General features: G+C 44.0%; 1 protein-coding gene across 7 annotated transcripts in view; it reads left to right on the plus strand.

The window, feature by feature from the left end:
• vps13a (vacuolar protein sorting 13 homolog A) overlaps positions 1-18231 on the plus strand; it is a 524014-nt gene that overhangs the window by 307184 nt on the left and 198599 nt on the right. For all 7 annotated transcript variants that reach the window (XM_041186720.1, XM_041186723.1, XM_041186721.1 and 4 more), the window contains exon 43: positions 14190-14348. In XM_041186720.1, the coding sequence (XP_041042654.1) occupies positions 14190-14348 (159 nt within the window). The remainder of the gene's footprint in view (positions 1-14189; positions 14349-18231) is intronic.

The following is an 18231-nucleotide window of genomic DNA, read 5'->3' on the forward strand; positions in this document are numbered from 1 at the left end:
TATCTTAACCTCCCTAGTAAGCTCTGGATGGCTCTTTTTTGCTAAGTTTTTTTTTCAATGGAATGTATTTTTGTTGAACATTTTTGAATTGTTCCTTTAAGTGTGTCTCACTGTTTGTTTACTGCCATAAATTTTAGTTCATTTGCCAATCAACCTTAGCCAACTTACACTCATAAGTTAAGTTTAAAACTCTTATTTGTGATTTACATTGTTTAAAACTTAATGTGGATCTTTTGCTGTGACATTACTAATTAACCCTACTTCATTGCACAATATTAGATCTAAAATTGCTTTATCCCTAGTCGGTTCCACAACACATTGCTCTAGGGAACTGTCAGGAAACCATTCTACAATCCCATCTTCTAGAACACCTTTGACAATTTGATTGGTCTAGCCTAAGTGAAGATTAGAGTTCCCCACAATTATTGTAAAGGCAAAATACTGCAGATGCTGGAAATCTGATACAAAAACAAAAAGTGCTAGAAAAACTCAGCAGGTCTGACAGCATCTGTGGAGAGAAAGACAGAGTTAATGTTTCGAGTCCATATGACTTTTCTTCAGAACTAAAGAGAAGTAAAAATATGGTGAAATATATACTGTTTAACGGGGGTGGGACAGGTGAAGCTGGATAGAAGGCCAGTGATGGTTGGAGGCAAAGGAGAGAATGCAAAAGATGTCATAAACAAAAGGTCGAAGGGGTGTTGATGGTGGTGATACTGGATAAAGGAGGTGTTAATGGTGACATTACGGCAGGATCTTCTGGTCAGTGAGTGGAGGCGGGGCCCACTTGCTGACGCATTAAATGACGCCGACGTCACCCCGCATCATTTCCATTTTCACGTTGGCGGGGGCGCAGCTGAGTCAGCTGCGTGCCCGGCGAGCTGTCAATGGCCTATTGAGGCCATTGAAAAACTAATTGAGGTAATTAATGGTCCTGCCCGTCCAACCTTAAGGTCGACAGGTAGGCCGAGAGCCTTGGCGGTCTTCAGAGAAAGCATGAAACCTCATCCACGGGCAGGACAAGGTTCATGAGGGAATTTAGACTTTTATCCAATCTTTCAATAAAAGCTATGGACATGTCCCAATTTGTGACAGTGTCACATGAGGGGACATGTCAGGGAAATTTTTTTATCATTTGTATTAAAAAATTTTAATTCCCAGCCGATCTCCCTGAGGCAGCACTTAGCCTCAGGGAGTTCTGTGTGCTCTTTCGCACACATGCGCAAAAGAGCGCACTCCTAACTGAGGGAATCCACTCCCACCCGCACAGGGAGCACATAGCGCTTCCAAGCAGACATCACGCTGGGCGGACCTTTAATTGGCCTGCCTACATAAAATGGCAGCGTGCACCCGCCCCCGCACTTCTACCCCCCCCCCCCGCCAGGGATAATTTTTCCCGAAGAGTGGAAAGCAGAATGAGCAAATGACAGATGGCCCTAGTGAGGGGATGGTGTGGGATAAAAGATTGAAATAGGCTAAAAAGTGGGGATAAATCAATGAATGAAAAAGGAACTGAATTATTGTGTTGCCTTTGTTATAAAACCTCTATAATTTCTTGTTTAATGCTGTGTACAATAGTATAAATACAGTTAGGGAGCCTATAAAGTATTCCCACCAGCATTTTCTGACCCTTGCTATTTCTAATCTCTGCCCATACTGATTCTACTTCCTGATTTTCTGAGCCAAATCCTTTCTCGCTAATGCCCTGATGTAATCCTTTATTATCAGGGCTACTCCTTCACCTTTTCCGTTCTGCCCTTTCAGAATGTTGTGTACCCTGGAATATTTATTTCCCAACCTTGACCACTTTGTAACCATTTCTCTGTAATTGGAATTAGATATAGATCATTTACCTCTATTTATGCCACAGGTTCATCTATGCACAGAATTCGCACCTCATCGGGCAGGCCCACCGCCGGGCCTGAGAGCGGCTGCACAATGGACTGCCACCCACAATCATCATGTGCTATTTCATGCTCATGCTTGTCAGGCACACGCCAAAACGCCAAGCTAAAAATCCAGCCCTATCTTATAGCAGATGCTCCACACATTGAGATAGTGATTTCATGTTTTTTTTTTTACTACTATTCCCTGCATGGACCTTACTCTCTGAAGCACTATTACTTTTAAACTCTTGTTCCTTCCTCTCCCACTCAGCTCGTTTTCACCCACATTGATATGCTTTCCTAATGTTTCAATTTTTACCTTTTAGATTTCTAAATCTCCCTTTACCTGAACCCCCCACCCCCTTCTCTGTTAGTTTAAAACAATTTTTCCATAATATGACTGTATTTGCTGTTGCACTCTTATGTTTGTACCTCTGTTCCATCCTGTCACACTCTGGTTACTATTACCCATATCACTAACCTGGCCTATTGTCTTGTCCTTTCTCTTTAACTTTCCAAATCTCCCCTCACGTGAACCCTCCCACCTCACTATTTAATTTAAAGCCCTTGTTATATGACTTGCCTAACTCAGTGCTTTGCCAAGCTTTTCCTCCGAGGTGGGCATTCTCTGGAATTGGCATTCCCTATCACATAAGCTGTGCTGTTTGTGGCTTGGCCTTCTGAAATGTCAAAGCCAACTGGTTTGAAACCCTTTTGGGCACTCCAAATGAGAAAATAGATTGGATCTCTTCAGTTATACAAGGGAAGGCATATTAGGTTAATAGGCTTAAGGTAAACAAGTCTTCATCCCTAGCAATTTACATCTAATGGTGCTAATAGAGTTGATTGAGGAATTTGTTAATATCCCAATGAATTAGAAGATAGTTGGGGAATAGGGTTGAGATATCAAATTATAAGCATTTTGAGCTTTAAAGCAATTTTTGAGAAAATGTTGGGGACTTTGATGTGGGGTAGCTTATGGACAAGGACTGGCTATAGAGAACCATGGATTCAGATGGGTTAAGTTGTACATACCAATTTCCTGAATTTTATTTGAGGTGCTCACAGATCTATTGAATGGAGTGAGGCATTGCAGGTTACCTACCTGGATTTCAGAAAGGTGGTTTATGTTATATCATTTAATATTCTCATTTACAAAGTGCATGCCTATGGAACATATGGGATTTATTAGCCTGGAATAGTGAATGTTTGGAAAGTAAATAGCAAAGTGGGGAATTATCAGAGTGATTGGCAGTGGAGCATCCCAAGGGCTTGTGTTGGAGTGTTGTTAATTTTTGGACAGAATGTTATCCAAGGTGTGTAAGTTTGCAACTGAGACCAAGTTGGGTGTAGTGGTCAATAATGCTGAAGTATGTGCAATAATCCAAACAGGCCAGGTCAATGAATGAGAAGGTTCAACACTGGTAAGAGTAAGATCAGGAGAGATCATGGATGGAACATTGGGTGAGATAGACCAATGGTCTTGTGTCCAAGACATGCTATGTTATTCTGCAGTCCATACTTGATCTGAACCTTGCTAACCTTTTCCAACCTGCTTTCCATTCTCCCAACATTTCCCTAGTGAGCCTTTCACTATTGAGTGCTGCAGTTTATCCAATTCAATGTCCACTCCCTTGTGAAGTAGACGATTCTTAGACATCATCTCAACTTGTGTGAATCTATTGGCCCCTTGATCTCATAATTATGCAAGAACTTAATCCCTCCCAAGACCAACTCTGTTAACTCTACATTTCCCTGCCTGCCTCCAACTTCTATTGCCACCATACTAGGAGAATAGACAGGAGGAACTGCACCTAGCACCTTCCCTAATTCTCACTCATTTAGCCCACTTCTTTAGGATGTTTCTGAAAGATCTGATAATATATTATATAAATGCATGTCTAACTTTCTCATGTTCCTATTTCCCCATTTCTTTGTTGTTATCTATATGTAGTAAACTTTATTTCTTCAATATTCTTTATTTTATGCCACTTTCAAAAACAGTTCCTCTGACGTGTCTTCCTTCTTCCTTGACCGAGGTTTTCCACCCACGGTGGTTGACAGGGCCCTCAACCATGTCCAGCCCATCTCCCACGCATCCGCTCTCACACCTTCCTCTCCCTCCCAGAACCATGATAGGGTCCCCCTTGTCCTCACTTAACACCCCACCAGCCTCCGCATTCAAAGGATCATCCTCCGCCAATTCCAGCATGATGCCACCACCAAACACATCTTCCCTTCACCCCCCGGCGGCATTCTGCAGGGATCATTCCCTCTGGGACATCCTGGTCCACTCCTCCACCACCCCCTACACCTCAACCCCCTTCCATGGCACCTTCCCATGCAACCGCAGAAGGTGCAACACCTGCCCCTTTACTTCCCCTCTCCTCACCGTCCAAGGGCCCAAACACTCCTTTCAAGTGAAGCAGCATTTCACTTGCACTTCCCTCAATTTAGTCTACTGCATTTGCTGCTCCCAATGCGGTTTCCTCCACATTGGAGAAACCAAACGCAGACCGGGTGACTGCTTTGCGGAACACATTCGGTCTGTCCGCAAGCATGACCCAGACCTCCCTGTCGCTTGCCATTTCAACACTCCACCCTGCTCTCATGCCCACATGTCTGTCCTTGGCCTGCTGCATTGTTCCAGTGAAGCTCAACGCAAACTGGAGGAACAGCACCTCATCTTCTGACTAGACGCTTTATTGCCTTCCGGACTGAATATTGAGTTCAACAATTTTAGATCATGAACTCTCTGCTCCAACCCCACCCCCTTTCCGATCCCCCTTTTTTCCAATAATTTATATAGATTTTTCTTTTCCCACCTATTTCCATCCATTGTTTTATCCCTGCCTTTTAGCCTATTTCGATCCCTTCCCCCCACCCCACCCCCACTAGGGCTCTCTGTACCTTAATTAGCACATTCCTTCGATAATATCACCACCTTCAACACCTCTTTGTCCTTTTGCCTATGACATCTTTTGGTTATCTCCACCTATCACTGACCCTCTAACCAGCTATACCTGTCCCACCCCCCCCCCCAACCCCCACCTTTAAACCAGCTTATATTTCACCTCTTTTCTATTTTTCCTTCGTTCTGTTGAAGAGTCACATGGACTCGAAACATTAACTGTGTTCCTCTCCACAGGTGCTGTCAGACCTGCGGAGTTTTTCCAGGTATTTTTGTTTTTGTTTTGGATTTCCAGCTTCCACGGTTTTTTTGCTTTTAAACTTTATTTCTCTTTGCTCTTCTTGTTGTGTTTTGATGATCCTGATTTATATCAATTACTACCCAATTTAGGATTTGTATTTGGGTGACCAGGGTTTAAGAATGGACAGGGACTCTTGCTTGACAGACACTCACCATGTTTTGGTGCGCAGGACCCCTGAAGAACTGTAGAAACACCAACCTCAAATAGTAGAATTCTCTGTTTAAATATGTATTGGGTGAAGGTATCCTACACACATTTTATCATTTTCCGATGTGCAAGTTTAGCATAAATGACGCCTGTGTGAAATGGAAATCTGGGGTCAGTAGGTAGTAGAAATAAACTGGGAATAATAGAGCACATAACATTGTAAAGAAAAACTCATTTTGACCAAATTTTTAACACTTTTGTTTTGCTCTCTCTTGGGCTCTTAAAAGCTTTTGTACTAGTTTTCATTTTTGTTGTCCAAGCACATTTCTTGACATCAATGGCTTCCTCAATGGGAATATACTTATTGGATATAGTTGAAAGCAGAAGCGAGTCTACAGAGAAATCCCAACATGTTAGGTCACAGAACTTCTCATGCAACTATTTTCTGCTGCCCACACACTTGGACCTGCAGATATTGCTTACTTTGGCAGTTAAGTAGTGCAGTTGGAGACTCTTCTTACCAAGGCAGAACTGGTAGAACTACTAGGGTATACAAATACTTGATCAACCATAATATTGGATGCTTTCTCAGAAGCATGTCAATCACAGAAAGTCCAAGGTAGTGGCCAGCCAGTATACAAGATCGATGGCGTCTAGCCAAGATCCCAGCAAACACTTCTGAAAAGTTCTCTTGACAATGACCATAAGATTTGAGTGAACGGTGTGGCAGATGCTGGTCTGTATCATCAATTGCAAGGGCATCTTCAGCCACCATACACCTTAAGGCTGGCACATCCAGTTGACAGTGTGGTCAGCCGAGGCCTAAAACATAGCTTCACTTTCTTGCATGTGTGTTGCAGTGATGATCGATGGGGATGATGCTATTGAATGCCATAGATGGCTACCATCATTATGGCCATCTTGTGTAGGAAAGCTACCATCAGACATTAAACAGGGTCAGGTTCAAGACTGCTTTGCTACTTCCTTGTGCATTGCATTTTTGTCCTTCCATTTTCTGAATCAGAGACCAGTATTGCAGCCAGGGCAGGGAGGGGGAAAGGATGATAGAGACATGGGGGGGTCATTGGGCTATGAGTTTAGAGAGGGGTTGAGGTGGGGGATGGGGTGAGAGACAATGGCAGGCAGAGGAGAGACTGAGCATGGGGAAGCTGGAGCCTGCATGGAAGACTAGAACGCAGACTCAAGTGGGTGGATTGAAATCGAATTGTATGAATGGGAGAGGATGCACACAGACTCCCAGAATGGGAGTGTTGGGGGGTATGATGTGGTTTGTGTTAGTGTGGCACAAGAGGGACATGTTGCACAGAGATTCCATGGAGGACCGGGTGAAGGGAGACTGTCGTGATCAATAAAGCAGGAACCGGAGTGCTCATTAAAAGACAGTCACAGTTCCTGGTCTGGGGCCGAGAGGGCATGGTGAGAGATTAAAGGCAGTTCTGGGACTTTGTGCACTTCATAGTCAGGGTGCGAGATTAAAGGCAGTCCTAGGGCTTTGTGAGCTATGCTACAGGGTCATACATGGCACGCGCAATATAGTCCCGCTCCTGGAAGGACAGGGCTTGTGTGTTCAATTGGGATAAGGCACAGCTTAGTGTGCAGGACTTGTTCATCATCTTGCAGACGGTGGTGGTGGATTTGTCTGGTCAGTACTGGTCTGCTGATGGGGTGGTCATGGTTAGGGGAGGCATCTGCAGCCTGTAAATGGGGAAAAGTTAATAAAAGGGGGGTGGTATTCAAAACTCTCCTGGAGGCGGACGGAGCTCTCCTTTGTATGTGACTGTGCAGACAGCCTCAAGATGGGGGGGTGGTGAGGTCCACATGGAGCATGAGGACATCAACAGTGATGGGTTCGGGGAGAGAGCTGGAATGCCAAGCGAAATTACAATGGGATGCAAGGTTACTGGGGGAGGCTCAAGAATAATCGGAGGGAACTCTACCTGCACATCGTGAGGTTCCAGGAAGATTGGAGGGACCTGAACAATGACAGGGAGGGTCAAAACTGGCCTTACAATAAAAATGCAGCATCACCTTGAAACCCCGACGTTGTTCAGTTTGAAATCAAAATTAGAAAAGAATCTGCGGAGGAGGATTCTGAGGCAGTGAGAGAAAAGCCCATGGCTGGACTAAGGGCCCTTTCAGGGGGCGCCCTCAAACTGCTTAAAGTCACATCATTGTAATAGAGTTAGAACTGAGAGAAAAGAGGAATACTTCCATGAGATGGTGGAGTTGAAGCCATTGCCTTTTTGTGTGTTTTAAAAAGAGACTGCATGAGTCATTGGCTTCACAATACAGCGCTCCATTTGAGCTTCAGCAGAGGGGTATAGGAGAATGGAAAATGCAAGCAACCGTAAATGAAGCACAGCAACTGCACATCTGCCTGATCATCCATGAAAGCATCTAATGAGCTGTCTTCAATTGGAATGGATAATGGGCCAAAGGGCATCCAATCATTACTGAAGTGCAAGTTGAGCTTGATCAGCATACCAGATCAGAGATTGCAGGAGTGCCTTTGGTGAGGTGGCACATACCATGAATGCATCCAAATCTCTCCCAACCTCTGGAGGATTGAGATGTTGAGTATCAGGCCTGGCATCTTGGTCACCTAGATCTGTGAGTTTGCGCCTCAGCTGCAGGATGTATTATCGAAAAGCTAGTAGTGTAGACACAGCTCTAGGGCATGACACTGGCTTTCTGTTTACAAGCAGGAGGTCTACTATGTTTGCCCAGCATTCATTAATCTGTTGTATCTATCAGTCCACAGGGAAGAGGGGGATTGAATAATAGAGCAGCACACAGTGCTGCCTTCTTGATGGCAGTGATCTGATTGAGGTGGAGGAGAAGGGCCCAGCACTGCCTAGCGCAGCTTTGAGAGGAGGCTGGCCAGGGGTCCACGGTCCAGGGGAGCCCCTGCAAGACCCGGAGAATGAGGAGGTTAGACCCATCCCAGAGAGGTGACTCTCAAGACAAGGATCTGCCAAAGAAGACTTTTCTATCGAGATGAGTGAAAGAAGATGACACACACATCTGCACTTGTCAAGAGATGTGGTGGATCATATCTGCCACATTCTGTGGGAGGATCTAATGGCCCATGGATTGGGAGGTTATCCCCTGCCAGTGCCCCTGAAGGCCACCACTGAGCTCAATCTTTTGCCTGTGGATTGTTCCAGGGATCTACAGGGGACCTATGCAGTCCACAGCACTTAAATATATCAGGGAGGTGACAGGTACCCTCTCCAGTAAGGCTCATCATTATGTGAAGTTCACACTCAATGAAGCTAGCCAGGCAGCTAGATATCTGGGGTTTGCAGCTATCTCAGGCTTCCCTAGAGTACAGGATGTAATCAGTTGCATACATGTGGTTTTGAGAGCTAAATGACAGCAGCGCCTGATGTCCATTAACAGGAAAGGGTTCCACACTGAGCGTTCAACTAGTGTGCGATCATCAGAAGCACATCATGCATGTTTGTGCCAGGTATCCTGGGAGTTCCCATGACTCATACATCCTGAGGCACTCCCAGGTGCTTCTCATATTCAAAGGGCCTCAGCGATTACAGGATCAGCTGCTTTGGGATAAGCTGTACCCACTCAAATGATGGCTCATAACATCTGTGTGTTGTCCTCATAGTGTCTCGGAGAGATACACATGGCTCAAAAGTCGACACAATCCATTGTTGAGCAGACTATTGGCATCCTAAAGATGTGCTTCTAATCTTTGGACCGCTCAGGTGGGACTCTGCAGTAATTCTTCCACAGAGGCTGTCCTGTGTAGTCATGGTCTGTTGCGCTCTTCACAACCTGGTGCTTCAAAGGGAATATCCCTTGCCAAAGAGAGACATGGAGGAGGCTGAGTGCTCCTCAGAAGATGAACAGCAGGAAGGGCAGGAACCTGAATTCGGAGATGAGGGTCAGCTTCCACATGAGGGTGCCATTGAAGAAGCACAACATGGAAGGCATGCCCCTGCCACGATGATAGCTGTAAAATTCCAGGAGGACTAAGGAGCAGGCAACAGGGCATGGCCGCATTCCTTCTGTCCCTTAGTGCCATGATAGTGCACTGAAAGACCTTTACAACCAGTAACGTCGAGAGCAAGTTCAGCATTCTGACTTGCACCGTCAAACCTCATGATTCACCAGGCCCTGACCTTTGGAAAGGGCAGCAGCAAACTCTGTATAAGTGCACCCTGGGAAGTGAAAGTCAGCACAACAGCACAAATACTGTGTCAAAGGACTTGATGCAGTCATCACCACCTTAATTAGAAACTTTTAGCAGACACTGAGATACGCACATGGTTGGACGTGCAGGTCTTGTGCTTTGGCACTACCAATGAAGGCAGACTTCTCATTTTGAGAGACATTACAGCTAACCCTCCAAGGCTAATGAGGACGCTTACCTCCATGTTGTCTTGTAAGGAGTAGAGGTCTCTAATGCATTTTGAAGACACTTCCAGTAAAGAATTTGACACATCTCCATGACATAACACAAGGGTTGAGTAACTGTCATGACTGAGCTATACATCACAAGTATGTGAGGCTCACAAAGGGAGGCAAACCCTGAGTTGGAGGATAGCTCACCCTCGCAATGAGAAGGCACATAGATGCATATGCATGATGCTTTCAAATGAGACCATTCTCATGAACAGCAAACGTATTTACAAACGTGCATGATATATATATGCAGTAATCAAACACCTGTGACCCAGAAGTAATGTTAAAGTTTCTTAATTTTTCTAACCCTACCGCTAGGTCTAGGTGCATCCCTGACATCCACAGCAAAGGTGGCGGCAGCCTGCTAAATGGTACGCCCTGTTGTCTTTGATGACTTTGGCGGGCGTCCTCTGGAGCCTCGAGGCCATGAGGGCTCTGCCCTGCTTTGTGTTTCCTGCTTTGGTACAGGTGCACCCTCCTTGGCCTGTACAACTGGAAGTGTCGGGGTCACAGGCAGAGGGGATTGGGATCGGCAGAACACTTTGTGAGGCACCTGGGTGGATGGCCCTGGGGCCTCCAGCTGCTGGTTCCCATCCCTGTGGGTGCCCAAGGACCCCTGCCTGACTCCCTGAGGAGATGGGCTCCTGGAGGGAGATGAGGGTGTCCCCCCTCCCCCCAACTTTCGTCCAGCCACTGATAGATACAATCAATACTTTAGCGATGGAGTGTGGGTCCGAGTGCAAATCCGGCAGGATCTGCTGGACCAAGGCCTTCAAGGTGGCCGCCACCCTTCCCATGGAGACCTCAAGGTGTTTGCATATCAGAGCCAAGGCATCAGACAGAATGTAGACTGACTCCTCCATCCTTTGCTCTAGTCTGTTGACTGCCTCTCACAACTGTACCCGATTTTCTACTGCCTGTTGTTGCATCTCTGTTAGAGATGGCCACAGGCAGAGGCTTATCATTTGATACAATGGGTCCTGATCTCCAGCAGTCCTCCGAGTGCCAGAGACCTGGGTTGTCACTGCCCCTGACGGCTGCAGAAATGTGTCAGTGAGGTTCCCCAGAATGTAACCTCGAGCTTAATCTAGATCCTTGACCCACTGAGGTGTGTCTCTCTGCATTGGTGAGGGTGCAGGTGAATGCAGTAACAGTCTTCCCTCTGGCATATCCTCAGCATTGTCCTCTGAGGTAGCCTGGAGGCTGGAGCTTATGGTAGCTCTGATGGTCTGTCTAGGCCTGCTGGTGCCTGTATGAGAGGAGATTTAGTTCATAAGCAAGCAGAATCCAACATTGCATCGCTTGTTGCTGCCTTCCAGGCTGATGAGGTGAGGCTGACAGGCCTCCTGGAGCTATCGATCAGAAAGAGGACATCAGGTTCTGGCGGGCTCCACCGATGAGGGCCTCAAGGGAGTCATTGCTGAACCTCAAGTAGCTTTCTTCCTTGGTGCAGTCAAACCAAGAGGTTTTCTGACAACCAGCTGACCTGAGAATGAATAATATGTGTTTGGGTGGCATTTAAGTATGGCATTCAGACCTTTGCCATATGATTCGGAGAGCTACTTGCCATTGCTTAGCTAATGAGCTTCCAAGTACGAAATTGGGCATGATTTCCCACCCCATTACCCAGCGGGAAGTCACCGTGAAACCCGCCTGCCACCTCACTTTGTCTCCAGAAGGGAAAATTCCGGCGCCAGTGTTGAACAAAATGTTAAACCCAGGACCTAAATGCTTTCTCAGGTGAATGTGAACAATCCCATAGCACAATTTCAAATAAGAGCAGGGGACTTCTCCCCAGTGTCCGTGTTAATATTTATCCCTCAATGAACTTTACTAAAATCAGATTATCTGACTAATGTTGCACTGCTTGCTTGGCCTTCTGTACAAATAGCCTAAATAGCCAAATTTCCCTAAATTACAGCAGTGTCTATACTAAGAAAGTGCCTCATTTGGTATTTAGCACATTGAAACATCCTGAGATTAAATTCAAAAAAATGGAAAATCTAAGCTTCTCAATTTATCTTGAACTCTCACTTGCATTTCTTTTCCCTTCTCCCCTCAATATGTGCCAGTGTCTCTGTAATGCATGCACCTTAACCAATTTATTTAATGTCTATTTTTTAAAGCCCCTCAGTTGGGGGTAATAAATGAGGATCAGATCATGAGAACCATGTAATACAAAGCAGATCATGGCAATGTCTGCCCCTTGAAAGAGCAAGCCAATTAATCCAACTCACCTGATCTTTCCCCATGCGCCTGCATTTTTTTCCATCCTCAGACCTGGAAGCAGAGATCTGGGAATTTCCCAGAAATGGGAAGGGTGTGTTTGAACCTAGCATCACTGATAATGAGGTGGAAGGGAAGTTGAGAATGTGAGATATCTGAACTCTCAGAGGATGAAGCTGGGAAAATTTGAGAATTAGAGAGCATTTGGATGGAAGCTGGGTGCTGTGATCATTCAAGGGAGGTCTAGGAAACTGGATCAATTTGAGGAGGCCAACTCTGGGAACACTCAAGAGACCTGAGCTACTTCAAAGGGTTCTGATCGTACCTAGACTGGAGCCTTGGAGCATTTGGAGTCGGGGTGTCAAACTTGAATTAGATGAAGGGATACTTGGGGCCTTGTGGAGATAGGATTGGTGCTGGGAGCACTTCAGTAGAGTGAATCCTGGGGATGTTTGGAAGGATTTATTTCTGAAAGCATTTAGCATATGATGTCTGCAGTTTGGAAGCATGTGACAGAGGGGTGGGAGATCAGAGGGCCTGAAGCCTGCAAGAACTTGGATTGAGTGAACTCGAATATGGGGTCAGGGAGCACTTAAGAATTTGGGAGATCAGGTGGGGTGAGGATTGATACTAGAACACTTGGGAGGAGGCAAGAGTTGGAACACTGAAAAAGACTGAGGCTGGGAGAGTTAGAGAGGGGTTGAGATTTGGTTGGTGGGGTGTTAGGGCAGGAAAGACTGACCAAAAATTTCGGCAGCAGAGAGCACAAACGAACAGTCTGAAACAAGCATCGAAGTCATCATAACTGCATGGAAAGGATTAAAAGCCTTGTCTGAACAGGGAAAATAATATTTTCCCCTCCATCACTAAAAATGGACAGAGGTAATGTTTCTTGACCTGTTTGTTAACAATTTATCTCAAAAAACCTGGTACACAAATTCTCAGTGAAACCTGGTACACAGATATGGTATAGCCTAAGGAAGAAGTGATTACTTTTTGATGAAGGCCCCCAGATCTTGCAATTTTTTAAAGGATCTGCTAACATTGGGAAATAGGACAATTGACTCTTTTTTCCCCAGAAAGTTGCGGATTGTTTTATTTAGAACGTTATTGGTTGTTATAGAATGACGTGGATTCTCTCAGCTACTGTGGTGCAATTTGCCATAGCGGTCAAAATGTGAGCAGAGTTTTCAGAGCAGGTTTTTGAATGTGCATTGGCCTGAAGCTTCCTCAGTGAGATGGAAGCTCTTAATAAAAACATTTTTTTTCGGCTTTGTAGTTACAGAGCATCAGTCAGTCAGGAAAAAGCCTCAAGGAAGAGCTAAATAATTGTAACATGAGTTACAGAATGGCAGAGGTATGCAATCTACTGAGTGTCCTCTGCATTTGTTAAATATTGCAACCTTATGCCCAATGGAATAATAAAAGCTTTAAGAAGCCTATGCAGTTTAAATATTTTGGTGTTATCTCAAGATGGGTTAAGCAAATATATTGGTTGAGTTGAGTTTTTTCCTGACAAATTGTTAATTCTTTTTCTATTTAAATCATACATGCTACTTTCCATGATATATCATGGAAATGGTTGACAGTACACATTACAGGCTAGTGGACTTTATTTAAAACAAGATTTTAGTGTTGTGAATGGTTGATTTTTTTTAATGAAAAGTAATTTTTGAGGAGTTAGTGAAATAAGATTTGGTATTTTGATTAGTTTATTTTTGGTGAATGTGAAATTTAAGATGTCAATAGGCTTTGTGTGACACTTGAGCTGACTGGCATGTTCCGTTGTCTGGAAATAAATCCAAAGACTTTCCACTTCCCTGTTCTGTTTGAGGTAGAATGCTTAATTACTAATTAAGCCAAGTCAGGAATAGGAGTAGGTCAATTCAGCCCCTCTCACCCATTCTACCATTCAATCATGGCTGGTCTATATCAGATAACTCCATTTACCCATCTAACTATAACCCTTAATATCCTTGCATAACAAAATATTTTATTAGTGGGCTTGAAATTTCCAATTGGACCAGCCTCAATACCTTGTGGGGATGTAATTTCCAGATTTCCCCTAACCTGAAGAAATGCTTCTTAGCATCACTCCTGGATGGTCTAGCTCTAAGAAATTCTCTCCTCGGTCTGGACTCTCTCACAAATGGAAATAGTTTCCACCTATCCTGTCAAAACCTTTAATCGTCTTAATTGCCTCAACGTAAAAGTCTTATAAGTAGTTATGCTAATTAGTGGATATGTTAATAAAGAGCTCTTTTTTTTTCAGATGAAGAAGAAGGCTGTCAAAACAATGACAAAAACAGAAAATGAAGAGGAAAATGTCCATTCCCTTGCATATAAAACAGTTATTCAGATCTTTTCAAAAGACCAACTTAACATTACAATGTCAAAATGTGGTTTGACCATGATTAACAATTTAGCAACGGTAAGAAATCTGTTTTAAAAATCTAACAGAATTCCAATTGTACTTGCCCATGATAACTTGGATCATGCACTACTTTTAATGACAGGAGTTTTATGCCATGCATATATGTAGTATTCTGTTGTCAAATTGGAGGTGCATTTAACGTGGTTCATTCATCTAAGGGCCCAAGACAAATTAATGTTTAATCCCTTTGGTGAAGTGGCATCCCACTGACCACACAAATTCTGGCAAAGCCAGCATGGCAGCACATTGGTGGGTGCAATCCTGGCACAACTGCTGGGATTGTGTTTTGAGGTACTTTTGCACCTTGATCTTTACTTAAACCTACACCTGATTAGAGGTCAACAAATTGGATATTGGCATGTAACTTATGATATGATGAGGTCTAGACAAGAAAGTTTCGAACTAATTATGCCTGCAAATATCATCACTTACTGCAACATGCATGGCTTTTTCTGAAAGTCTTCTTAAACATGACCACAAACATTTTTTGTTCTTTTGCGGTCAAGAATGCTTGCATTTGTTCATGGGTAACACTTGACTAGCTCAGTACCTTGAGTTTGAGGCCTCCTTCAGCTGACAGCAGGTACCAATGGACAACTCAGTACTTAATTGGGGAGCAGCATACATTTTCAGAAAAAAGTGTTAGTTGTTGACCAACCAGTGACTGCCCTCCAGCCCCCAAGGCCCCAAGGGAGGAAAGGAAGTGAATGGTCATCTTTGGGACCAGATGACTGCAAAATTATATGCCTGACAAAAGATTGAAATACATTTGGTATTCTTGTGAAGTATCCTGATGAGTGCAAGATGAAAAGCTTTGACAAAAATGTCTCTTTTTTTTCTTTTCAACAATACTCATGTATTAATTTTTTAAATGCTAGCCATTGCCTTTCCATTGCCATTCCTTTTAATGTAGATTCCCAATCTACCACAGTCAACTTGCCTTTCATACCCTCTTTTGTTTAGATTTAAGACGTGGTTGAGGGAGAGGCAAGATTTGCAGCTCAACATTCTGTGATATAGAATCTTCAGGCGAGACAGGGGAGGGGGTAAAAGAGGAGGCATTGCATTATTAGTTAAGGAGTCAGTTACTGCAGTAAGGAGAGATTATATCTTGGAGGGGGTGTCGAATGAAGCTTTGTGGGTAGAGCTTAGGAATAAAAAAGGGGTAGCCACGTTAGGTGTTTATTATAGACCCCCAGGTAGTCAGTGGGAAACTGAGGAGCAAATATGCGCACAATTAGCAGAGGTGTGTAAGAACAATAACAATAAGGTAATTATATTAGGTGATTTCAACTTTCCCAACATTAATTGGGATAGACATAGTGTTAAGGGCTTGGATGGAGTGGATTCCTTGAAATGTCTACAGGAGAACCTTTTAGGTCAATATGTAGAGTGTCCAACAAGGGACGGTGCATTGCTGGACCTAATTCTGGGTAATAAAGCCGGACAGGTGGCGGAGGTGGTAGTGGGGGAGTATTTTAGTGATAGCGACCATAACATGGTACAATTTAAGCTTGTTATGGACAAAGAAATAGACAAGTTGCAAAAAAATGTGTTGGATTGGGGGAGAGAGGATTTTAGTAAAATAAGGCAGGATCTGGCCAGGGTAGACTGGGAACAGCTACTTGTGGGGAAATTTACAGAGGAGCAGTGGGGGGCATTCAAAAAGGAAATGGGGAGGGTACAGGCTCAACATGTTCCCTCTAGGGTGATAGGAAGGAGTCAGATAGTAGCTCGTTCCACACTCTCACCACTCCCTGAGTGAGAAGTTCCCCTAATGTTCCCCCTAAACCTTTCCCCTTTCACCCTAAAGCCATGTCCTCTCGTGTTTATTTCTCCTAATCTAAGTGGAAAGAACCTACTCGCACTTACTCTGTCTATACCCCTCATAATTTTGTAAACTTCTATCATATCTCCCCTCATTCTTCTACGCTCCAAGGAATAAAGTCCTAACCTGTTTAATCTTTCCCTGTAACTCAACTCCTTAAGACCCGGCAACATCCTAGTAAATCTTCCCTGCACTCTCTCAATCTTACTGATATCCTTCCTGTAGTTAGATGACCAGAACTGCACACAGTACTCCAAAGTTGGCCTCACCAATATCTTATACAACCTCACCATAACATCCCAACTCCTATACTCAATACTTTGATTTATGAAGGCCAGTATGCCAAAAGCTTTCTTTACAACCTTGTCTACCTGTGACGCCACTTTCAGGGAACTATGTATCTGAACTCCCAGATCCCTTTGTTCCTCCACACTCTTCAGTGCCCTACCATTTACTGTGTATGTCCTACCTTAGTTTGACCTTCCAAAATGTAACACCTCACACTTCCACATTAAATTCCATCTGCCATTTTCTGGCCCATTTTTCCAATTGATCCAGATCTCTCTGCAAGCTTTGAAAGCCTTCCTCGCTGTTCACAACGCCTCCAATCTTAGTATCATCAGCAAACTTGCTGATCCAATTTACCACATTATCATCCAAATCATTGATATAGATTTCAAACAACAATGGTCCCAGCACAGATACTGAGGCACACCACTAGTCACAGACCTCCATTCTGAGAAGCAATCATCCACTACCACTCTCTGTCTTCTCCCACACAGCCAATTTCGAATCCAGTTTACAACCTCTCCATGGATACCAAGTGTCTGAACCTTCTGAACTAACCTCCCATGTGGGGCCTTGTCAAAGGCCTTACTAAAGTCTATGTAGACAATATCCACAGCCTTTCCTTCATCTACTTTCTTGGTAACCTCCTCTCAAAACTCTACAAGATTCGTTAAACACGACCTACCATGCACAAAGCCATGCTGACTATCCTTAATCAGCCCTTGGCTGTCCAAATAATTATATATCCGATCTCTCAGAGCACCTTCCAATAATTTACCTACTACTGACGTCAGGCTCACTGGCCTGTAATTACCTGGTTTACTTTTGGAGCCTTTTTTAAACAGCGGAACAACATGAGCTACCCTCCAATCCTCCGGCACCTTACCCGTGGCTAAGGACATTTTAAATATTTCTGCCAGGGCCCCTGCAATTTCTACTCTAGTCTCCCTCAAGGTCCGAGGGAATATCATGTCAGGCCCGGGGGATTTATTTACCTTTATTCGTGTAAGGCAGCAAGCACCTCCTGCTCTTTAATCTCTATATATGTTCCATGAAACTACTAGTTGTATCCCTTCCGTCCTTATACACAATGCCAGTTTCCTGACTAAATACTGATGCAAAAAACTGTTTAAGATCTCCCTCATCTCGTGAGGCTCCACACATAGACGACCACTCTGATCTTCAAGGGGACCAATTGTATCCCTTACCATCCTTTTAGTCTTAATATACTTGTAAAAACCCTTCGGGTTTACCTTCACATTATCTGCCAAAGCAATCTCATGTCTTCTTTTTGCCTTCCTGATTTCCTTTTTTAGTATTTTCTTACATTTTCTATACTCTACAAGTACCTCATTTGCTTCTTGTTGCCTATACCTGCTCTACACCTCTCTCTTCTTCTTAACCAGATCGCCAATATCCCTTGAAAACCAAGGTTCCCTATGCCTGTTAGCTTTGCCTTTAATCCTGACAGGAACATGCAAACTCTGTACTCTCAAAATTTCGCCTTTGAATGCCTTCCACTTACTGAACACAACCTTGTCAGAAAACAACTTATCCCAATCCACTCTTCCTAGATCCTTTCTCATTTCCACAAAATTGGCCTTTCTCCAATTTAGAATCTCAACTCGAGGACCTGACCTATGCTTATCCATAATTAGCTTAAAACTAATGACATTGTGGTCACTGGACCCAAAATGTTCGCCTACACATACTTCTGTCACCTGACCTGTCTGGTTCCCTAATAGGAGATCAAGTGTTGCATCC

The sequence above is a fragment of the Carcharodon carcharias genome, chromosome 4 (genome assembly GCF_017639515.1).
Source record: "Carcharodon carcharias isolate sCarCar2 chromosome 4, sCarCar2.pri, whole genome shotgun sequence".
NCBI classification, from domain to species: domain Eukaryota; kingdom Metazoa; phylum Chordata; class Chondrichthyes; order Lamniformes; family Lamnidae; genus Carcharodon; species Carcharodon carcharias.